We start from the raw sequence: 23671 nt of genomic DNA, 5'->3' as shown, positions 1-23671 counted from the left end.
GTGAAACAACTAGAACTATAGGTGTGAGTATCTCTGATACCATGTGTTGCATTTTAGAGAATTTTGTTTTGTCACCAAATGGAACGCGATTGGACGTTGTACCAGGGACATACATCCAGCGCCATTTGTTTGGACGCTCAATTTTCGGTCAGTTGCATTTGGAAACTGCAGCGAGTGGTTACGGGATTGGAGGGAAAAGTGATGTGCCTTTTACTCGCGAGAAGCACGCGAATGTGATTACTGCAAAGAAATAATAAAATCGCAGTACCAAAAACAGCAATAGCACGATGCGTGAGAAATTGTGCACGTCGAATTACCGTCGTAACCCGAATAATCGCCTACCGCGTACGTAAGACTCGCTGTTATTTACGGTCGTGGAACTTCAAGGATCGATTGTTAATTTACGAGGGGAGAACGAAAACGAAAGGGAGCACAATGTCTCTGAGCGCGAGTGCGGAAAATTTAACATCAGAAGGGCAAGTAAGTGAACCATACTAATTAATACGCTTTTACATGACTCGTGTGACTCATACTGGTCTATCATCGCGTTACTATGCACAATTAATTCGCTTTTATTCGTTTCACTTTTTACTATTTATTAGCAGCATATAATTTCTTGAAGCTTTCTACAAATAACAAAAAATATATCACGCCAAAAATAAAGAAGTGGTGGATATTATGTATAAGTACTTACTCAAGTTGTCATAAATACCTATCAATTAATTAATTAATTATCTTTACGATTATGTAAACATTCCATGAATTTATTATCCGTCTTCAATAACTAATAAGAATAAATTTAAGCTTTCAGTATAAATACTCTATCTCTAATGAATTTATTGCAATTGCATGATCAGCCACTCCCATGATCATTCCAATATTCTTTCCCTTCTTTTCTATTTTTCTTTTTTCACATTGTGATTATGCATTAGAAATTACGTTATTATCCTTCCTGCTAAATTGACATATGTTTCTAATATATTTGAAGTAATGAAAACACAAATTGGAGGAATGATAAACAAGTATATGATGGATGAAATTTTTTACATTTGACAGAATAGTGAAAGGTGGAATATGTGCCTTGAATTGGCGCTTGAGGGTGAACGTCTGTGTAAGGCTGGAGATTGTAAATCTGGGGTAGCATTCTTTCAAGCTGCAATTCAAGCTGGTACAGATGACTTAAGGATCTTAAGTGCAATTTACAGCCAATTAGGAAATGCTTATTTTTACCTTGGAGACTATGTGAAAGCAATGCAATATCATAAATTGGATTTGACACTAGCACGTAACATGGGAGACAAATTAGGAGAAGCAAAGTCTAGTGGAAACTTGGGAAATACATTGAAAGTCATGGGAAAGTTTGATGAGGCTATGATTTGTTGCAAAAGACACTTAGAAATTTCAAGAGAAATTGGAGACAAGGTGTGTATATGATCAAAAAAGTCATATTTGGTTCCTAGTAGTTATTAAAAACAATAATTTCTTACATAGCTAAGCGAAGGAAGAGCGTTATACAATTTGGGGAATGTCTATCATGCTAAAGGTAAACAGGCGGGTAGAGTAGGTCATCAAGATCCTGGGGAATTTTCTGAGGATGTCAGACAATGTTTACAACAAGCTGTACACTATTATGAGTAAGAAAATTGAAGCTCTTAAGCTGGGATATAGACTTATATACATAAATCATATAAATTCCTTTTATAGAGAAAACTTAGAATTGATGAAGGAATTGGAAGATTCTGCTGCTCAAGGTAGAGCTTGTGGAAATTTAGGAAATACATTTTATCTTCTTGGCGATTTTCAACAAGCAATTTATTATCACAATGAAAGATTAAAAATTGCCAGAGAATTCGGTGATAAAGCTGCTGAGAGGAGGGCAAACAGTAATCTCGGAAATTCACATATATTTCTTGGTGAATTTGAGAAAGCTGCACAACATTATAAGTATGTATATAGATTACATTTTTTCTTCAAATCAATAAATCAATATGTAGATAAACATTAATTACTCTACTCTAGGAGGACTCTAGTCCTTGCACAAGAGTTAGGAGATAGAGAAGTAGAAGCGCAGGCATGCTATTCTCTAGGAAATACGTATACTCTATTGCGAGATTATCCAACTGCAATAGAATACCATTTGTGGCACCTTGAAATAGCACAACAGCTTAAAGATCGTGTAGGTGAAGGCCGTGCCTGCTGGTCTTTGGGAAATGCATATGCTGCAATGGGTAACCATGAAAAAGCACTACACTATGCCAATCTACATCTAACCATTTCCAAAGAATTGGAAGATCCAATGGGACAAGCTACTGCACAAATGAATGTCGATGATTTACAAAAGATTCTGGGTTTGGAAAAAGGGCAGCAAGAGAATAATAAAGAAAATATCGCACAAAAACTATCGACCAATACTGGCTCAAATGTTAATATATCTTCACCATGTAGATATAGACTTAGACGACAAAGCATGGATAATCTCGATCTCATTAAGGTAATTTGATTATTTAATGTAATTTTATTTTACAATATTACAGTATTGAGTTGGAGATTTCTAACGAAATTATAATTTTTATTTAGCTCACACCGGACGCAAAACTAAAAGAACAAGCTGAATCTCAAATAGATAAAAGTAATAACACGACACCACAACTTACTCAAAAAGAAGAAGATAGTTTCTTTGATCTTCTATCTCGTTTTCAATCTGGTAGAATGGACGATCAACGTTGTGCATTGAATATAAATCGCAATCCGAAGTTTAGAACGATAACACCTGAGGTGTGCGAGTCGGAAGATAAGTACGTGTCTTTTGCAAAAATCATTATTTTATTTACTAATAATATATATTAAAATACATTAATTTTATTTTCAGGGATGGAGAAGATTTACTAGAACTGATTGCTGGAATGCAAAGTAAAAGAATGGATGAGCAACGAGTGACGCTGCCTTACTTACCTGGCCTAAACAGTAATCAAGATTCCGACGATTCTTTTATCGAAATGTTGGTTAGGTGCCAGGTACGTATCACACACTCATGTACTTTTTTTCTATTAAACTCACCATATCAAATGTTAAATAAATTGCGTATATAGGGTTCGCGTTTAGAAGATCAGCGGAGCCCTTTACCAGCAGCATCAACGGTGCACGATGCTGAAGAGGAACACAACCAAAGATCTAATGGGACTACTCAAGCAGGGTCGACAGTGCCTGAGGAGGATCTTTTCGCTTTAATACAAAGACTTCAGGCCGGACGAATGGAAGATCAAAGAGCCTCTGGTCCTGGCAAAACCTGTTAAAGCATTAATATATATAATTGTGGGAAATCTTATGGTAATGAACCTGCTTGAAATTCTACGATTCGTTCCACACAATTTCTCGTTGTCTTCTTTTATGATTTATGAAACAATCAATGCTTAATTTATGGATTCCGCTCATAGCCTATGAAATCATTGTACAAGTATGATTCAGACTTTAGGAAACTGCAAGGTACTATTATACCGTCCACTGACATTGGTTCTTCACTTTATACGTAGAACGTAACGTAACGATACCGTATTGTTACGATCATAGCATACTGATTTTACTAAGCTGAAAACGACTTTTTTTAACTGCTTGAGTATCCATAGTATGGTGCCAAATTCTGTATATACGAACCTATGTTGTTCGTGTAACCAATCAGGAAATGTTGCACGACATTAAATAGAAAATAACTTCGTATTAATATTTTTGAGATACAAGAGTATTTGTTTTTTTAGCTGCGAGTAGAAAGTGACTAAATAATTCACGATAAAAAAATTAAATTGATAACATTATAAACACTGCCAGGTTGAGTGTTTGAGTCATGCAAACATTTCTTCAAAGAACTTAAAATGTTAGTCATGAGCACGGAACGATGAAGATTTATCAATCCTGGCATTATTTTTTCCATATTCAGTATTGTATAATTAGATATCGATTATTTTCGTGAATTGCGGGGTACTACGTGATAAAATTGGTGCCAAAAAGAATTGATCTGTTGGAATCTGAATATATAGTATAAAAAAGATAGAAGAAATTGTTGGTCTTCGTTGTTTGTCTATTTTTCTGTATTCACTGTTTTCCCTATTATATATTGATAAATGCATGTGAATTAATCGAAGTTTGTAACACGTATAATTATAATAATTTATAACCAATGTTACCACTTCTATTAATTATATGATGTTGTAACCAGCTTCCGTCTTTCATCTATACTCTGCACATTCCAAGTAGATGGAGTGTTAATGGTGTATCTGTGGATAGACTGGATCGACTGTGGAAAGATGATCATCTTTAATTCCAATAGTACCTAACTACAAAACTCTATATGGATATTCCATCTTAGAACCTTCAAACAGACTTAATTATGCATAGGAGAATTCAATTTATAAGGATTCTCAAACTTACAATTTGATACAATCCACTGTATCATCCTGATCTCGTTGTGTTCTAAGAACTTTGAAAAGACAAATACTTGGATAATACAGTTATTAAAAGAGGAACGTATTGAACATTCCATTAAATATTCCATATTATATTTATAACCTTTAAAGATATCTTACCGATAAATAACCTAATGTAAATCCTACGCGTTGTTTGTTTCTGGATATGCGGTAGGAAGATTATTAGAAATAAAACGCTTGAAGGATCTAAAAGAGAAAACAAGAAGGAGATTGGAACAATGCCTTAATAAGTTTATGTAATTCTATCGACCTACTATGCGTGTATGTGTACTTTGAGGCTAAACCGTTTCATGCCTACTTATTATACATGTGTACTAAAATCTAAACTTAACTATGGAAGCGAATATAAAATTAAGCCGAGCCTGGTCAAGCGACTATAAAACTATGTTCGAGTATTGTTGGAGAAAAAAGTTATTAGTGTCATGTAAAAGGAAGGACGAGAACTAATTGTAATTCCTGTATGTATGAATTATAGTATTATTTTTCTTGTTGTTAAGAAAATTGTGTAACTATATGAACTTGAAACGAAAAGTGAGTTAAAGAACAAAAAAAGAAAAAAAAGAAGAATTCGTTCTAATGGTGTAAACGTACAAGCTCATCGTTCATAACTGTCATTGAAAGAATCAAAGTAACTATTGATTCATTATTGAGTTTATATAATAACGAAAGATCAGTAATACTATTTTTTTGCAGATGTTACGTTTGTAGTACATTCAATATCTTTAATACATTTAGTTTCTTAAGGTTCGCGATGGCGTCATAGCGGACTAGGTACTAATGAGATAATATAGTTTCTTTAAATTGTACTATTTTTTTATGGAGTCTGTTTTTGACGTAGATTTACATCTCACCCTCATATAGTTATGTATAATATAGAGATTCAATAAATATATATATATACTTTTTCCACAAATTTTAATATCTAATTATTGTTTGTTCTCAATGAACATTTTTATTTTTCACATAAGGACGATCGTCTTTTACTAAAAGAAAGATGTTTCAAATATGTCTGTAATGTCCAAAAAGCCTTCAGAATCTGTATTTGAAGCTTCTTCCATAGATGATTCAACGTTGTGGCCAGAATGGTCCGATGCAACGTTAAACAAGGAAAATTGGGCTCATCCCAAAAGTAATTAATAAGAAAAATTGTTCTTTCATAATTTTGTTCATTGCAATTTTATATTGATTCTAGATGGACCGGATGGTTTGTTTTTCGACACACAGCTCGTTCAATTACCCCCATCTTTAGTACCTCACAAGTGGATAAGAGCAAAGAATTTAGACAATCTAAATGTATGTATGCTCCCTTAAAAAATTAATTTCTATTCATTTGATTGTCTAAAAAATCAACTTTACTTAACTTATTTACAATTGTATAACTTGAATTTAGGGACAACTGACAGTATTTGTCGCTAATTCAAAGAGTCCGGACTATATCACGAATAACAAACACTTATTACACAGTCAGGTAATCTATATTAATTCAGATATGTCCGCACTTTCTAACAAAATCTTTCAAAGTATTATCATTTTCATCCCTATTTGCGGTTTAAATTGGATGCATGCTAAAATATTTCCAAAAATAATGTATTTTAATTTATCGGATTGATCAGCTTGGTTTCTGAGCGACTTCTCCTCATATCACAGAAATATTAAACAGCAGAAAAGAAAAAATTACTGATTAAAAAGTAAAGTGTCCATTCAGAAAGAGTCGCAAAGCGATCCACGATTGTTCGAGATCGCGTCACAATTGATCGGAGCGTACACACCGATCAAGAAGCGACCTGCTCGCAATTGAACGTGGTTCAATGAAGGGACGACTTTCAGTTCGCACGGTGGTTCATTTCCGCGCTAATAAATCTCCAGTACTGCGGTCGAGATGGATTGGAAATAAGTAGCGAGAGCAGCAACTTTATTTGGAATGGTCGATACCAATCTTGGCAGGGCTGGATGAATGTGTATTCGATGAACAAGGCCGGCAAGGGTATACTACATCGGCCTGTTATAAATCCAAACGGTATCCTCCCAACATTTTATTAATCATCCATTTTTTTATTTCATCTTTTTACATCAGACGCAAATTATCCGCGACGTGAATGTTGCTCGTTCCTTACCTCTCCAAATAAATTAGAGCACTCCAGCGTCTACTATTACCATTTTATCGTCATTAACGAGACAGCTTGTTGGCTTCATTCGTGTATTTCTAACGCGTGATGTTCATTAATGCGTATATCCTGAGTCTGACTAAAGAAGATCTAGAGATCTCTTATTATATATTATATTTCGATAGGCTTAGAGATTTCTTGAAACCTAATTTCTTAGATTTCGCGAATTCGATACTTTGTGCGTTTCGACGGGTTTTTTTAATTTCTTAGGATTTAGTACCCCACTGTATGAAAATTATATTTTTCCTTCGTGAAGAAACTTTATTCCTGTGTATAAAGATTTTTGAAAAATTTGTATTACGTCGAAGGCAAATACGTCGTAAGATTATATTTCTTGGGAGCTTGGCGCCGGATTCTCGTGGATGATATGATACCAGTGAATGAAGAGGAAGTACCACTTTTACCTCGAACTACTAATAATTTTGAATTATGGCCCATGCTTCTTTCAAAGGCCCTATTGAAATTGTGCTCTTTGACCTGGACAGACTATTACGAGATCGTAGATTTCCATCCTGTCACGTGTTTAACAGGTGATGTAATGACTAAACTATTTAATTTATGCACCTATGGTATATTTGGTGTATACACTTATGGAAAATTTGAAAGTGCAGAAATATTCAAAACGCCCATAATATGGAAAAATATGTAAAATATCTATTTAATTAGAGACATAAAAATGTATTTCTCTTCCTCTATCATATATTCTTCAATTAAATGCAGGATGGGTTTGTTTGCGATTAGAGGTGGAGTATCTGTCACCCCAAGATAAATGGGACTTTTTGACACAGTACGCAGACCATTTCGAATGGGAAGCGGAAGTTACGGAGCAGGAAAGTCAGGGTTAGTCGCGTATCTCCCGTATTTATCATTCTTACAATCTGTATATAGTTTTAACGCTTTGTAAATAGAGGCTTCGAGGTCTAAGAAAAGTAAAGAGGAGAGAAAGTCTAAAGAAACGACGAGAACGAAAAAATCCAAGGATACGAATTTTACGAGAAGATCCAACAACACTACTGATACGAAAAAGTCCAAGAAAACCGATCGATCGAGGAAATCGAAAAATAATCAGAAGCTCAGCGCTTTGATTAAGCCACAACCAGTTATTCTGTTTCTCGGTTTGAAAGACATGAATGAAGTATCTTCAGAAATTGTGCCGGAAATAGCACCATGTTGGGGCCATTTTATTTATGTAGCTCAGTCGCGCGATATTCCTTTGGATCCCAAAGATGTATGTTAAATAATTTTTGGAACTTAGTACGACGAATATCGTGTACGCGATCGTGAGTGAAATTTTAACCCATTTGAATTTTATTTTAATATTATCGTGCTGTGTAATATTGTAGCAATGTTATAATTCGTAACCACTGAAAATAATGATTTCTCTGAAAATAATTACTTTTTATGATTGAATAACAATAAGACATTTTATTCCGTTTGTTTAATTGCATTAATTTTTTAATTTAAACCAGATATATTGCGATATGATAGGATATTCGCCCATGATAGGATATCGAAATAAATGACAAAAATAAATGGTATAAATAATAGGTGAAGCCTCCGTTAGCAAGATGGAAATTTTATCGTTGGTTAAAATGGGCGATCAACGAAGGAATAATCGATCCAGTTGAATACTTCGTACCGATTCGATCCCTGAAAATAGTCAGCCCTTTGAGGAAATGCGAGGATAGCGTGATGAACAAATACATTACGACAACTACAGAGGAAGATGTTCAAGACGAAACCGTCAATGATAAGTCGAAAACAGACGAAACAAATCAGAAAGATAGGGCTCGTGAAATGTCGAAGGAAGAGACGAAAATTTCGGCCGATTTTTCAGAGGACATCAGCTTCTGGGCAGATTTTAACAAAATGGAACCCTACGTGAAGGACGTACATTTTTTCTATAAACTAGATTACTTTCAATACAGTATGAAACTGTCAGATCGATTTGCACCGAAACAACCAAACGATGAAAAATCTGAAACTAAAAAAGAGAGTAAGAAGGGTAGCAGGAGAAGTTCACCGTCTAAAACAACGTTCAAAAACTCTGAATTCATCGACACTTATAATTGGCCTCAAAAAATGTCAAAAACCAGAAACGAGCCGCTATATGTCTTCACCGATTCGTTGGAAGAGAAATTCTTTCTCATCGACTTTGCAACGTTCCAAGTTTCCATCGAAATTGTCGAAGACGTTAACGATGAAATTGCAATCCCCAGAACCAAATTAAAGGGAAATAAAGATTGTCTAAGTATAGAAGAGCATTGTTGGTTTCGCAGGCCAGAAAAATCCATCTCCTTGGTCTCCGTTTTAACTGCTGGCACAAAATCAACCGTGATGGAAATAGATCGAGGGAGACACCTTTTACGAGTTTACTGTCACTCAGAATCCAATTGCCTTATATCTATCTCATCGGATACGGTTTTCCACGTGGGGGACAGGCGAAGGATGTATCAACTAATGTGCACAGAATCTGAAACGGTCGATCAGATGGCGAGGCACATCAGCAACTCCGTCTGTAGCGTCTATCAAGCGTTTGGCACTGAAAGATACTCGGAAGCCTTGAAGATTTACTACAAAAGCTACTTGCCACCGGTTGAAGATCGAAAGGTGAGGGACAAGTTGTTCTATAATCAGATACACGACTACTTTATCGAAGAACAGGTACAATTAATTAGAAAAATCATGCCTGAAGACGAGGTTCCAGGTGTTTTACGAGCTCTGAGAATATTTTTTCTGAATCACACTGTTGGCTTAGAATGCTTCAAAGACGCAACGATCGTGTTGAAGAACTTGCTGAACAAAACGAGACGCTTGATTGAGGATAGAAGATACGCTAGTCAGCATCCCACGGAAAAAATTATTGTACAAAATAAGGCTGCAGCTGTTATTCAAGCGTTTTTCAAAACGATTACCATTAGGAGATATTTGAAAATACATAATCCCCGTCACGAGCAGCATAATCAAGTTTTACAGAATCTATTGAAAGTTGCAGAATTGTATAATTATAATAAGCGAGAATCTTTAGCTAATCAGGTATTGAGGAATATATTGAAGCATCATGATAAATTACATGACATTTACTATTGTTCTAAAGACTTCGAGTACACCTTGCAAGCGCAAGAATTGAAAGGGACGTTGACAAATATCACGCCAAACCAATGGCTCCCTATTATAAGACTCGTGGTGAATTCTCAACCCTCAGAGACAGTGTTTGCCAGTATAGATTTATTTGTTAACCTACCAAAGTATAGTGTACGCATGTTTAAAAATGAGACAGGTAAAGAAATACAACGAGTGGTAAACAATGTGGTTCCAACTCGGTACCAACATACGAAACTAGGTTACACTATCTTCTGCTATGGTTGGAGCGAAGATCAGACGTTGAAAGAGTTACCTTGGTCCTTAAATATAATTACAATGAAAGGACAACCTGTGTTCTATTTTCTAATTGACGAAGTATCGTTTCTCACGATTAACATGCCTCCTATATTAGCTATAGAAGAATTATCCAACAGTTATATTCCTAATTCGAGAAATTATATTTCGAAGTGGATCGTTCGAGTGGTGAAATCTAGCTTGGTCTCGTTTAGATTAAGAGTATCGTATGACAAAGTAAGAATGAGATTGAGAGTCACGGATGAGGAAGGTCAAGTGTTGTCGCAAATAAAAGGTACTTGTGTAGTTATTTTGCCGATGGTGTATTTGGAATTTCAAAGAAAATCTACTGAAATTACACTTGAAAAGGATAATTCTGATAACATCGATGAAGAGAATTCTAGCGAAGAGAAAGTTGATAGCAACGAAAGTAGAAGTAAGGATGATGCGATACCTCACACGATTTATCACGTAGAAGCCTCAGTGCTTGAAAACAGCTGGCCATTGACTGAAACAGAATGGAGTCTTGTGTCAGAATTTAAAGTGAAACCGACTGGCTCTGTTATTAAAAAGAAACTACCACCTTTTTCGAATACAGGAAGACTATCAAAGAGTGAGTCGTTAAGGTCGAAGAGAGTTTCGAAGCAGTCTGTTGAAAGTGTTCCGGCTATCGAGTCTCCTTATTGGGTTCTTCAAGTAGTTACTGATACTGGAAGCGAATTAAAGGTATATACCATACTTACACAACGTATATTTTACTCATCTTAAAATTTTACAAACATTTCATATATGTAACTACTGTTTATCTTAATTCTTCAAGATTGATAGCTTAACCTCGGATGAAATAATAATTCCTAAATACTTTAATAACTTCCTAATGATTTTTCAGAATTTAAGTTCTCGTATGTGTGCTAAATTTATGAGAATATATATGTGTATTTCTAATATAGTTACATAATAAATCATCTATGACAATTATACTTCCGATCAATAGATATCCCAAGATAGGACGAAGGAAAGGGAGATAGCGAGGATGAAGGAAGCCTGGGCGAAAGAGAATCCTGACAGCTTGCAGCGTGGTAGAGAACTCCGTGAAGCTTTCATAAAGAAACACGAGATCAAGTCCAAGTGCTCGTTCGAAAAGAAACCTTCGAGTCATTCCGAGAAATCATTGACGAAAAGGGAGAGCCATCGTTTGTCGCACATCGAGACATCCAGGATTTCAATGGCTCATTTGGAGAAGAGGACGTTGAAGCCACCTCCGTCCCTTCGTAGACTTCCACCCTTGGATTTGACTATCTACGAGGTGAAAGAGGACGAGGAGGACGAAGCATGGGTAAAGACGGAGTCAGATGAAGAAATGCTGCGGAATATTCGTATAATGAATATCTTGTATGCTCAAGAAGACTACGCGTATTTTCTCGAAGATCTGAACAAGCTATATAAAAGACAGAGGTACCAGTACGAAACATTGTATGGAAGATATATAGATGCATTTTTTGATAGAAGAGGAATGTTGGAAGACGTGTACGAAGCTCGAAAAGGATATATAGCTAGTACGAAGCCTGTAGCTGCTTCGAGCACCAAGTCTACTAAGAGGAGCAAGAAATCTAAGAAAACTTAGACCAATTAATTGTAGAATAATTTACATTAATTTTAATTCAGTAATCTACTATCACAAGTCAATATTTGGTTAATGTAGTTATGCTAGATTAAATAGTCAAAACAAATCGTGTTGTATTTAATAAGAAGATGAGAATAGGAAGAAGACACTTCACCAGTGTGAACCTGTTATTTACTATACCTGAAATATTCTTCCAAATTTCTAGCTCTCTTCTCATTACATAGTTAAATTACTTGAATTCCAGTAAATGAACTAATCCGAACAAGATTTAAGATGTTTAAACGCTATTTATGTTAAGTTGCATCCTTTAAGTTCTGCCTCTTAAAAACTTAAGAAATACACACGAAGGCCAATATACCTTAACATTTACATATTCACGACACCCGGTTCACAAGAAAAGTATCTTTAATTGCTGCATGAACCTTGTGCTTACTAATCGTTGTAACCGCCAGCGTCATGCATATTCCGGTGCAGCGACATTCCTGGCGCCGCGGATTCCACCAGCTTCGAGTCCTCCTCGAAGCGAATAATCTGCGTATTACGTTCTAAATGATAGCGATCGATGATTCAGCGAGACCCTTTAAACAGCCACGATTTTTCATCACCACTTATCTAGATCGGTGGTCGGTCAGGGACACATTGAACGATACCTACTCACGGTAGGTGGAAGCGATATAGTGAATTTGCAAAATCGGTCATAGATTAAAGATTACAGCTTTTGATGACCGTAACGAGCAATTAGAAACGTAATGGGGTTTATAAGGATCTAGAACTTCGTTCAAGGCTGCACGATATCAACTCGCAAGAAATATAATAAAGTAGAGTTATTTGAGTCACGTAAGCTTCAACATCTTAAAGTTCAATTTTGAACAGAGTAATCAAATCTAAATAATTCTATGGTAGCCTTATTTCAGTCAGCAAGAAGGTATTATATACATATAAGAAGTTTGCAAAAGATCCTGCCATACGATTATTCGTACCATCTTTTTGTTTTTTGTAATATTTTTATGCTGGATGTAAAGCGCATCATATTTTCTCATTCTTTCTCTATTATAGTCGAGACCAGTGGTGTCTCATAACATACAACGACTTTGATTATTTCCTATAAAGATTGAGTTTTCAGATATTGAAGCTTAGGTGACTCGAATAACTCTACCTTACTATGTATACCAGATACGATTCAAAATGTTTCAGATCTCATCGCTACTTAATACGGTGGAGAACGTGCGACATAGGTGGAACTCGAAAAGAAGTCGATGTTTGCATACTGGCGACCGGTAGCCTGCGGTGCATCGCGAAGAGATGACCGTCGACGGGGCACCTTTTAATGACGTGCTCCCCGCTCGCCTCTGGAAAAGAAAAGCACGCTGATCCGTTCCGTTCATTTTTCATCCAGGACCAGTCCCCGTCGTCTAGCAAGATTATTACAAAACTGCGCGGGGAAGAGGTCTAGGTTAAGCGCAAGAACAGGTACAGCGTCAGCGAGCAACGTGCAGAGCTGTTTTATCCTCCGTGTGCTTAATGTGCAGTTCCTTCCTTTTCTATATTTATTTTTTATCCTTTACTATTTCTTTTTTTTTTATGTCATAGCCAGTTGCTTTCGTTTGATCGATTTGTTTTTATTGGAGAAATTGATTGAAAGGAGATATAATGAAGAGGTAAGTTGGAAGTGTTCTGCATGGTTGTATGTAGAGCAGGTTTTTATTGGTAATATAGTAAAAAGGTGGTGGATGATGAATATGTGTATATAGGTTTATTTCTTGTTGACTTGTACTGGTTTATCTAACAAGATAAAGTTTAGATATATGAGCTATCTTCGCTCAGTTAACGCTAGTGGAATTATCGAATTGGTTAAAATAAGAAGTTTTACATCTTTTGCTTTTGCAATTACTAAAACTTGAAATATTTGCAGTGGAGTGCAGGGAAAACGAAGATAATCATTTGATTTATTATCCAGAGAAAATGGGTTACACCATACCAATTAACGCTGGAACTATTAAACTGATCGAAGTGACAAGTTATAGTCGTTTTTCTACTATTTATTCCCATAACGAGATGTTGAGTATCACTAGATAATACTCAATGACGGAGTCAATGAAGAATTTCTATAAATACCGACAATATTAAGAGCACAATCTAATTAATTGAAGTAGTCAAGTGATATGCACTTCACAGTATCACGCGTACAATTCCATTTAAACTTCGATTATAATTCTATTAAGATATCACTTGAGAAATATCAAACGATTCATTAAACTCGGCTCATTGACGGAATACGGCACTTAAGCTACAAAGTTTCATTGAAACATTTACAAAACACGCTGTACATTGCTGCAACATGCGCGTTGATTGCAGGTGCATCCACGTTGCAGGCTATCCGCTGGTGTTCAACATTCGAAGGCAGCAGTGCATCGCCTCGTCGGCAATCCTGTGATCAGTGTCGATCGTGTTTGTTGCTCGATCTCGCGTGTCGCCGAACAAATTAACGATCATGGTGGTACAGTGGCTTCTGCAAACTACGGACGCCGATTCACCTGGCAAATATCCAACTCACGTGCGTACTATAGCTTACATCGCAGCTCTGATGAGATAAGATCGAGATTTATGAACACGAGCTTGATAATTTTAGTTTGTACGTGGATCGACCTAATAACAATATCGGCGAATAATTAACAACATTTATGATTTAATACAAATATTGGCGTGTAATCATTGCCTATGATTTAATAGAAATAGCATTGAAGATAAATTTGAGAGATAGAAATCGATTTTCTCAAGGAAGAATTCAAAGAATTCAATTGAATTTTTCGAAAGTGTACTTATACTTTCTATATGGCAAGGACGAAGAGTAGGTAGAGTTTAGTCGTGGATTATTCCACGTCATCGTGACTTTTAGTTCAGAATCTACTTGTCATTCGCGACCATCGCCAGAGTTTTCATGAATTCCTTCCTTGTCCAAGAATTCCTTATGTAGTGTCTTTAACTTGTAAAGAAATCGTAGTCATTTTAACTTGATTCTACCTTGCGAAGAATTTGTTTCGTATATATCGATTGCTATTAAAAAAACAAACGGCTTCTAGTATAATTGGAAAGATATTTTCGCAAAGATACAAATATGACAATTCCAAAGTGGAAATATGAAATCACAGATATCAATAATAATTCTTCTATTTTATTTACAAGCATAATGAACTATCGAGAACGATTCAAAGAGCGTATAGCAGGATTAAAAGTATTCTTGTCAGTGAATTGCAATCTCAATTTCCTTTTTCACGAAGCTATTAGGACGTTTCCGCTCATAAGACGGAGTATGGTGACGTTAGTTTAACGCTTTCGCAATAAACGTAGCCGCCTTACAATCAGTAAAACTTCCCCGTGTGCGTACGATCGTTCGTTTCTTGTTTTATAGCTGTTAAACGGGCCACTGGCTAGTTAGAAAAGAAAAAGAAAAGGCAAGAGAATGAACGCGGCCGTCGTTAATCATCGTTGATCTCGCTGGAGAGTCGCGATTCGCATTAGGGACGGTCGACAATTTTCACCGTCGTCACTCAAAATCGTGGCCGCCGATCGGAAAATCGCGTTTTACGAGCCGTTGTTATCGGGAATATCTCGCTGGTAGAAGCCGCAAAGGCTCGCCCTGCGTGTTACGCGTCCCCGTTAGCTCTCTGTACCATTTCTCGCCTATTCATTTCCTCACGAACGCGCAGACTACCTTCAACTTTTTACACATTTACAATTTAGGATGGAACATAAAGTTGCGCGATTTTCACTTTGTATTGAATTATACGTAAGTCGTAACATTTGTCTATTGGTTCTGTGTTGCGCGTCAATCTATTGAAATAGACAAAATTTTATGTCAGATCTTACAACGCGCGTTTAACAAAAACATTTTGAAACCTTTTGAACGAAAAGTATATACTTCTAGCTTTTGCTTTCACAAATTTTATTGGGCTTAATTTTTATTAAAATTTAATCAGTATATTATTACATTCTTTTTTCCTTTTTTTCTTTTCTTCTAATATGATTAAAATTGAGAATTTAACGTCTTAAGTAGCTTAAAATCGTAAGTTTGTAATAGAATAATGTTGCAATGACGAAAATAAGGAAGTTATGTTTCATGCGTGAAGTTAACTTTTAACCTCGATGTCAAGGAAACTCGGTGGTTCTGCATCTCATTGTTATTATCGCCACCCGCATATAACTCCACTCGAATGAGGTTACGTAATGACAATAAAAAGAACGGCTGTAAGAACGATGATGTCAGGAAGATTAGATTTTTTTATGTGCTATAGATTAGTTGATAAAAGAATACATTGATAGTTATGTATTGGATTTTTCATTGCATTGCAAGCGATAAATCGTTCTGTAATAAAAATAGCTATTTGACGTGCCCTATTTTATTCTTTTTGTCTTCGTTCGAATATCGCACATCACTCGTCAGCTAACAATGGATGTTTTTAATCGAAGTGGCCGGAAGTGATGGCTTCTTAACACGCTTATTAGTTCAGAACGCAGAGGCCAATGTCGTTGGTATTTCTCAATCGTAGCTCGAGCCTCGCCTGATAACGTCTACACTTTATTGCGAAAGTTCTATTAATTAGAACGTTTCGAACCTTCAATATCCATAATCTTCATTAATGCTCATTATATCATTAAAATGAGATTTTATCTGTATCGATAAAATTGGAAAATAAAATCTTCGTTTAAAAATAAAACGAAGAAAACTTCAAAACTTCTAAAACTTCCTGCTATTCTAAAACTTCATCTACATCTAGTCTTCCTACTTTTATTTCCTCCAGAAATTTAATTTTAAAATATTTCCACGAAAAAATTGTCCACTACATATAACTAAAATATCTGCAAAATTTTCTCCAGTTCGAAGATCATCCTAACTTCTTCTTTCTTCATTTCCCTAAGAAACCTAATTATACTACTTTCGTAAGGTTATTAGAACGAAAGGAAGATCTGAACTTCGTGTTTTAAGATCTTCTTAGCGGAACATATAGAATCCCCCTAAGAATCCAATTGTGAAACACTGTTGCCTCAAAAAAAAGACAGTCAAAGAAACGTTTAACTACTGAAGATCTTCCTACCCTGTTCTCGAACCTTCCTTCAAATTTTCCCTCTCTCTATCCCACACAAAATCCAATTGACACACGATATCCATGTAAGTTCGTCATTCCATCCGAGCCGAAAATAAAAATCGCCCCGTCTCTACGTAATCTTCTCTAGTAGAAAATAGAAAGCAATGGCGAAAGGAAGACACGAATAATCGTCGTATTTTGAAGATAACTTACCTACGTTATTTTGCCTAATGCGTATGAATTGAAACATCTGATTTCGATTAAATCGCACGATCTTTTCGAACGTATTCAATTTTTATTCATTCTATATTATTATTATATATTCGTATATATTATAATATATATTACATATTATTATACATTCAATATATTATCATATCTTATAATTTAACGACCGTGTAAATTCGAATTTTTAAAAATTATAAAGTGCGGCGTTTTTTCTTTACAATCAAATTACACAGGTATAAGTAAACACATTGTTGACCGTAAGTATACCATTTATATGGCAAATGTTTCAATACTTCCGCAAACCTCTGTCTTATAATATAAAATATTAAGTGAAATATAATTTGATATAGAATTTTCGAATAAATGCAATGAGCAGTAGATGTTCTAATATAATACACATATTTACATCTCAGATCTCGATGTACACGCATTTCTCAAACATTTCCCAGTATATTTGGACTCGCTTCACGCGTGTCATGGTATAGCACACATTCGTGAACGTGTTGACAGGGACGAGAAAGAAAAAGACGGGGTGGGACTATCGGTGGTTCTCTTCTTGGTGTTTTCTCCCGGCCGTCAGCTGGACGTGGCCGCGAGCAGGGCGAGGAGGGAAAGGACGCTCGTGGAGGGAACGAGAGACGAGAAGACGAGGGAAGAGAGCCTCTTCTCTCCGGATGAGCCCTCTCTCGGTACGGCTCGTTCACAATCTGCTGCTCCAGTCTCGCGTCGAGTCCCGTCGCCGCATCTTTTCGGGGCTCCTTTCCTTCGTTGCTCCTCTTCGGCTTCCCATTCGCGGAAACGACGTTCAACATCAACGTGAAGTGCAATCGAACTTCTTTTTCTTACTATTTCTCCTATTCTTTGTTAACAAATTTATATCTATCGAAGAATACGTATAAATTCGTGTAATTGGCTAGCGATAACTATCTTTCTTTCACTCGATCAGTCTGGCACTCGAACTCGATTAAGGAAATTCTTAGGGGGGTGAGCTTAAAATTATCGGGGCGAATGCTGGAGAATTGGTGATTGGATATTATTCGAGGAATTATACGAAGCAGATGGTTGACACTAAGCTCGAAGCGTGAGAGTGAATTTATTGGAGGATCGGTTGCTCGTGGTGGAGTAATGTTGATGATTTCGTTGACAGGTATGGCGCGAAGTTGAGACTAATTTCGAGAGTAATAAAATTGTTAGGAAGGTACGTTTATTGTTGTTGGAAGTTTCTTGCATCAATTTCGTGACATTGCTCGTTTCGTACACGATCCAGTTTATCATTATCTTTTGGATTAGTAGTTGAGAACGTAAGATACTTTGAAGCTGTTAAGTCTGAAGCCATTAAGCATGTTAATTTAAGCGCGTTAATTCCGCCGAGAGGTTTGTGAGGATGTTCTTTGATATTCTGATAGTCTTCTATGGAGAAGTTGATCTTCGGTGAAATTTTTCGCAGAAAATAATTGTTCCATTACTGTTAGCTTTAAATAATTCATTAAATATCGATTGCAAACTCTCTCTTACCTTATGCAAACACAGTGATTAACCAAAGAAGAAAACGAATCACAGGATAGGTAGTTTATTTCGATTATTTAAGCTTGTACTCTTAACTTTACGCAACTTAACTTTTCACTGAAAACTTGTAAAACAGACCATCTTCTTGGCTCGTGCAAACACAACGATTAATCACTAAAGATCCACAACACAAAGTGAATTGTTCGTTTCGTTTATTCCATAAATATAGTGACTAATTGCTAGAGAATTCGTCGAAAAAAAGGTTGCCGATATTGACTTGTTATTCCGTTTTCCTCGGGCAAGTAAACGATTAATAGACGCATTTATCAATCCGCTTGCCCCGTTCTCGACATAATAGAACGTGCGAACCAGACTGATCTCTTTTTATGCGAGTTTTGCACGAGCATACCAGGCTTTATGGAACTTTAATGATAGCCTCTGCTCGGTCCGCTTTTACGTTATGATAACGAGTGAAAGCGGGAGTGTGTATCTCGCTACGGCGAATTTCCGAGGAACGTGGCGTCGACTCGAATCGCCTGTTTCCCTTTTTTCCACCAGGAATAGGGTCCTTCCTGGCTAGAACGAGATCTCGATTAATAAATGGACGCTGTAAGCGTGGAATTCCAGCTGGAAATTCTGTAGTTTCCTTTTAAAGATAGGTATAAAGATGATAAATTGTACGACATTCTAAAGTATAATCTTTCTAATGTACGTCTAATGCATAAGAGATTGGTTTCCTAAGAAACGCATAACTTGAAAAGTTCAAACGGTTATTGCAATGAAAAATAATCAGTATGGATAAATAATTTGCTAGCGGGATTCATTTTTATTAGCAAAAATTGTAGAACAAATAGTTTAACTTTTTCCGTTTTAAACCTTTCTACACTCATACATACAATACGTATCGAAGTAATTTTTAGAGATTACTGTTAGATTGCTACAATTAGACAGTGGACGTTTGTGCAATTTGAAAAGTTAAGGTTAACCTATTTTTGTCAGATTTGGATGAATTATATCGTCTGTATCGTCATATTGCTATTACTCTGAAAGAAAAATTCATCCCGAAAAAGTTAAATTATGTTTAGTTGCGTTCGTTTCTAGAATATTGAATGACCTGAAAATGAATTTCGTAGTTCCAGCTCCGTTTTGACGAAGGAACAGCTATTGTGAATATTTATATCAAAAGATAGTTCCATCTATCTCATCGTACTAATTTGGTGCTTCCGGAAAGGCGTCATAGTCAGCGCGGAATCGCGACAATTATCGCACATTGTCTCTTCGCTTGGTTTACGTGGTGAGGTTTTCGCTGTTCTCGCGAGATCGAAAACGAAACATAATTTCCACGAGTGTGACTAGTTTCATTCTGCCCATTAATCTGGGTATCGTTATGATTCTTCCGGAAATATGATTGCAAAATAATTTTATTTCCTCATTTTTGGCAGCACTATTCGCACTATTCATTTCTTCCGGGAAGGTGTCTATATCTTTGAAAAGAACAATACGAAAATTCGTTCGATGTATTAACTTCAAATAGATGAGAAATTACCTTATTTTGAAAAACGATAAAGCCATATATTTTCACAATTCAAGCGACTTCCAACAAACAATAACTCCTTCGCCTCAAAACTTTGCTTATTGGTTAAGTAACCGCGACATTAAATTTGTCAAATATAATCGTCGAAAACTAAGACGAGACTAGAATTCACTTGCATTAATTTTCAAAACATTCGATGTTATTGATATCCCATAATAAATTCCACAGATTTTCAGGAAGAATCTGAAAGAAAATTGCGTGCAGGAGACTTGTTTTCTACCCCAAAGATTCCCAACGAATCGAATCAGAAAATCTCCCCTCTGGAACGGAGACGCGTCTATTACAGAATTCCAAGCGCGTCAGATTACCCAGCATCCAGTCGATCGGGAACCATGATCGTGGAACCGATCGTGGTGTCGATCGCGAGCCAGCGTTGAAATCGTTCGAGCCCTCCAGTGTGAGAAAGAGAGAGAGAAAGAGAGAGAGACAAACAGGCAGACAGACAGACAGACAGACAGACAGATAGACACATAGACAGACAGAGGAGAGAGACTTCATTTCCGCGTGTGATCGTCGATTGATCATGAGACGAGCATACGAATAACACGCAAGACGGATCGTTGAACAGTTTTCTCGTTTCGACGAGACGTGAGAATCGATGACGCCACCCGCCAAAATGCCGAACGTGGCGTTGATCCTTGCTACCTGGTTACTGCTGATCGTTCCTCGAGATGTGTCGAGCACGGGACAACGATATACCACCAGCCCGACCCAAGATCTGGATAACACTTTGCAATCGGTGCCGCCTGTCGGGTGAGTATCCAGTTATAGAGCATCCCTAAAACCATGAAACGCGAACCGGCCAATCTGCGGGCATCGCGATCCGAGATATCGCGGCCGCGAACGATCGATCACAATCGCGGGGCACAGTAATTTTCGTGAAGTGTCTGAGGTGTGATCACTAAGGATATGCCGCGTGTATCTTGAAATTTTGGGGTAGATAATCGAGAAATATTTTTATGGTTTGTTGGCTTTTTTTATTCACTGGTTTGTTCTAGAGCGGAGGGAAGAGAATTTTTGTTGAAATTGTTAATTCTTCTCGGTTCACATTTATGAGCGTTTTATTCAAATTCACGAAATTTTTCTTGCAAATGTGATAGACAATATTTACGTAGATTCATTTTATCTTCTGGACGAATCCAATAAAATTGTAGATGAAAATGTAATTGGGAATTGCAGTCAAAAGTATCGTAATTATGGAAGTAATAGAGAGGGTTCATGACCGAATTTTCAGGCGGCAAGTGATAGACGCTTGACACGTCCCCGAGTTCCAAAGATGACAATGCCAGTGATAAGACTCTTCTCAGCTCGTTTCTATTTTTACTTGCCGCGGTCCAGGAACATAATGAAATAGCTCCAGCAAGGAACTGTACGTTCTAGTTTCTTTTTTCATTCGAATTACGTAATATCGCGCGTCTTCGGCCCAGCATAATATTTATCACGTTTCCCCTGTTTCTTTTTATTCGCATCGAGGACACGATATAGAAACATTCTAAACATTTCTCTGTGAAAAAATGTAGTTCCTCAACATTCGTCTTAGGCATCATATAATAAATTCCACGGCAATAAATATATTTCGTAAATTTGCATAATAGCAATATCGCGAAAATGATTCGTAATGATTTTGTTAAATTAGAAACTTCACCCCGAGATCAAGGAAAGTGCAAAGATCACTCAGTTGGTGCCGAAGAGACCGATTGAAAGAAACCTAGCAAACGATAAAAGACCATTGCGGCTCGTTATCAATCATAAACGCTCGATCTTGATGCAATCTCAAAATATAATGTGGCAAACATGCAATTGTGCAACTAAACACTTGTGACACCGCTATTGTCCTTGGAATTAATTGCTTCAAGCAGAACAGTTGAAAAAAATTTGACTCTAGCAACGATGAAGATTCGTAATCTAAAATCTATGGTAAAAATCGAAAGGAAGTATTACATCAACAGAAACTTAACTATGATAGAAACCTATTTACGATAAAAATTATAAAGAAAACAAAATACTTGACAAAGCTAATAAATAAAACATATATTGGACACGAACTCAGAGTTACGAAATTGAAATTAATATAAACCAATTTACACCTCAAATCCGATTATACGTCGAGAAAATTTGTTACTTCTGATTTCGTGCTTTCAATTTTCAAATAGAAAGTTAAAGCGAATCAGCCACTCTATTAGACCGACGAAAAAATGCCGTATCAAATATAAACGATCAGGGCATAAAATTTACTTTTAGCCGTAAGTTCCAGGGTTAACTCGAAGTCACTTTTATGTCTAAACGACTTCACACGACGCACGGTCATAAAATACGGAATAACGATCGCGATGTAGCGGATCGACCAGGTTTCCTGGATTAACCGGTGAAAAGCCTGACTAATTACACACGACGAATTAAGCTTGTCTACTCGAAGGTCGTGTTCAGCGAGAAGCTGAAGTTAAATCGCCGCGTGACGAAACTCGGTGCAAGATGTATTCTCAGGCGGATCCGTGAAAAGCGTTTCCGGCTTGAAACACTCTATGGTCAATTAGGCCTAATGGATGGATAATAATGGTCCATCATCCGTTTGGATTCGCTTGGAATTGACGCGGAACGCGGGAAATCGCGCGAACGCATGAAACCTTGCCTTGTGATAGTGTGAGCAAGAGGCGAGGGAAAAAACAGAGAGGAAAAATGGGGATTAAACTACGAATGCGTAATGTAATGCGTAGATAACCCAATTAGAAGAGTTATCGCAGGCGGTTCGTCGCGACGCGTCGCTATGCCCAGAACGAGATTCTGGATCTGACAAAATCTGCGATTTCGCAAAATCGTTTGATATACATTGGCTCATGAAAGTGCTCGAACGCTTACCTCAGAAAACTTTTATGTCCATATTGTACGTGTTATGTAAAATATTTTGAAACCATTAATGACGAAGTAAAGTCAATGTTCTTGATGAAAGAGACAATTTGCTTGTGAAAGATGCCCGGTTGATATATTTCGATACGATACTAACGTGTATAATTCCTATTAAAAATATCTCTACAGACATAACGCAAAGGAATAGAACTTAAGTAAAGGTCTGTTACGTTTAAATAATATAACAAGTACTTTTCACCTTTGTAGGCATTTTCTACATCATATACTCGTACATTTTAAGTTGCATTTAAGTTTTCTCTCATCTGATGATCATATTTTTACGTAAATAAAATTCAAGATTGACTTTAACGAAACCACATGGGTATTTTCATCAAGCAAGAAAACGAGGAAACATCTCAATCGTTTTGACAGATTCGATATTTCTAGTGTTAACCAATCTTATTTTGCTTCCACAAAGAAGCAAGAAGAACAGCCGTCAACCGCGATTCTTGCACGTTCTTGAAAAATGGAACGTCTTCCTGATTCCTCGATACACGATTCTATCTAGAAGAAACGAGAGGCACGAAAAAACGAAGGTATTGATCAGTGATCGGAATGCTGGCGCAAATAGATAGAGAAAGAGAGAGAGAGAGAGAGAAAGAGAGAGCCTGTGACGGTTTATTATACAAAAGCTTCCAACTGACGGTATTAGCCAGGCCCCTGCGGAAAAGTATTGGACATTAGCGAGGGTATCGTATAGCTGGCAGCAG

The 23671-nt window shown here is 36.7% G+C and overlaps 3 protein-coding genes across 4 annotated transcripts in view; all 3 read left to right on the top strand.

Annotated features, from left to right (window-relative positions):
• The first annotated feature begins 99 nt into the window (after positions 1 to 99).
• On the top strand, positions 100 to 5391 carry LOC100647071 (G-protein-signaling modulator 2). 2 transcript variants are annotated; one of them, XM_048410404.1, is made up of 9 exons: positions 100 to 480; positions 1057 to 1422; positions 1492 to 1634; positions 1705 to 1944; positions 2020 to 2491; positions 2578 to 2795; positions 2870 to 3014; positions 3090 to 3327; positions 4211 to 5391. In XM_048410404.1, exons 1-8 carry the CDS (start codon positions 436 to 438, stop codon positions 3291 to 3293), a joined length of 1833 nt encoding a protein of 610 aa, XP_048266361.1. In that variant the 5' UTR covers positions 100 to 435; the 3' UTR covers positions 3294 to 3327; positions 4211 to 5391. The 2 variants fall into 2 exon arrangements, with proteins under 2 accessions (XP_048266361.1, XP_003398929.1); XM_003398881.4 differs by having other exon boundaries at positions 3090 to 5391.
• Positions 5392 to 7991: 2600 nt separating this feature from the next.
• LOC105666273 (androglobin) lies at positions 7992 to 12336 on the top strand. The gene is made up of 2 exons (XM_012314106.2): positions 7992 to 10747; positions 11016 to 12336. The coding sequence occupies exons 1-2, from the start codon at positions 8336 to 8338 to the stop codon at positions 11643 to 11645; spliced, it is 3042 nt and encodes a 1013-aa protein (XP_012169496.2). The 5' UTR covers positions 7992 to 8335; the 3' UTR covers positions 11646 to 12336.
• A 5310-nt stretch (positions 12337 to 17646) lies between these two features.
• LOC100643855 (fibrillin-2) overlaps positions 17647 to 23671 on the top strand; it is a 31445-nt gene continuing 25420 nt past the window's right edge. The window contains exons 1-2 of the mRNA XM_003399179.4: positions 17647 to 18104; positions 20226 to 20810. Of these exons, the coding sequence (XP_003399227.3) occupies positions 20656 to 20810 (155 nt within the window). The 5' untranslated portion in view covers positions 17647 to 18104; positions 20226 to 20655. The remainder of the gene's footprint in view (positions 18105 to 20225; positions 20811 to 23671) is intronic.

Source organism: Bombus terrestris, chromosome 11, assembly GCF_910591885.1.
Source record: "Bombus terrestris chromosome 11, iyBomTerr1.2, whole genome shotgun sequence".
NCBI lineage: Eukaryota > Metazoa > Arthropoda > Insecta > Hymenoptera > Apidae > Bombus > Bombus terrestris.
This window is presented reverse-complemented; position numbering and strand designations above follow the sequence as displayed.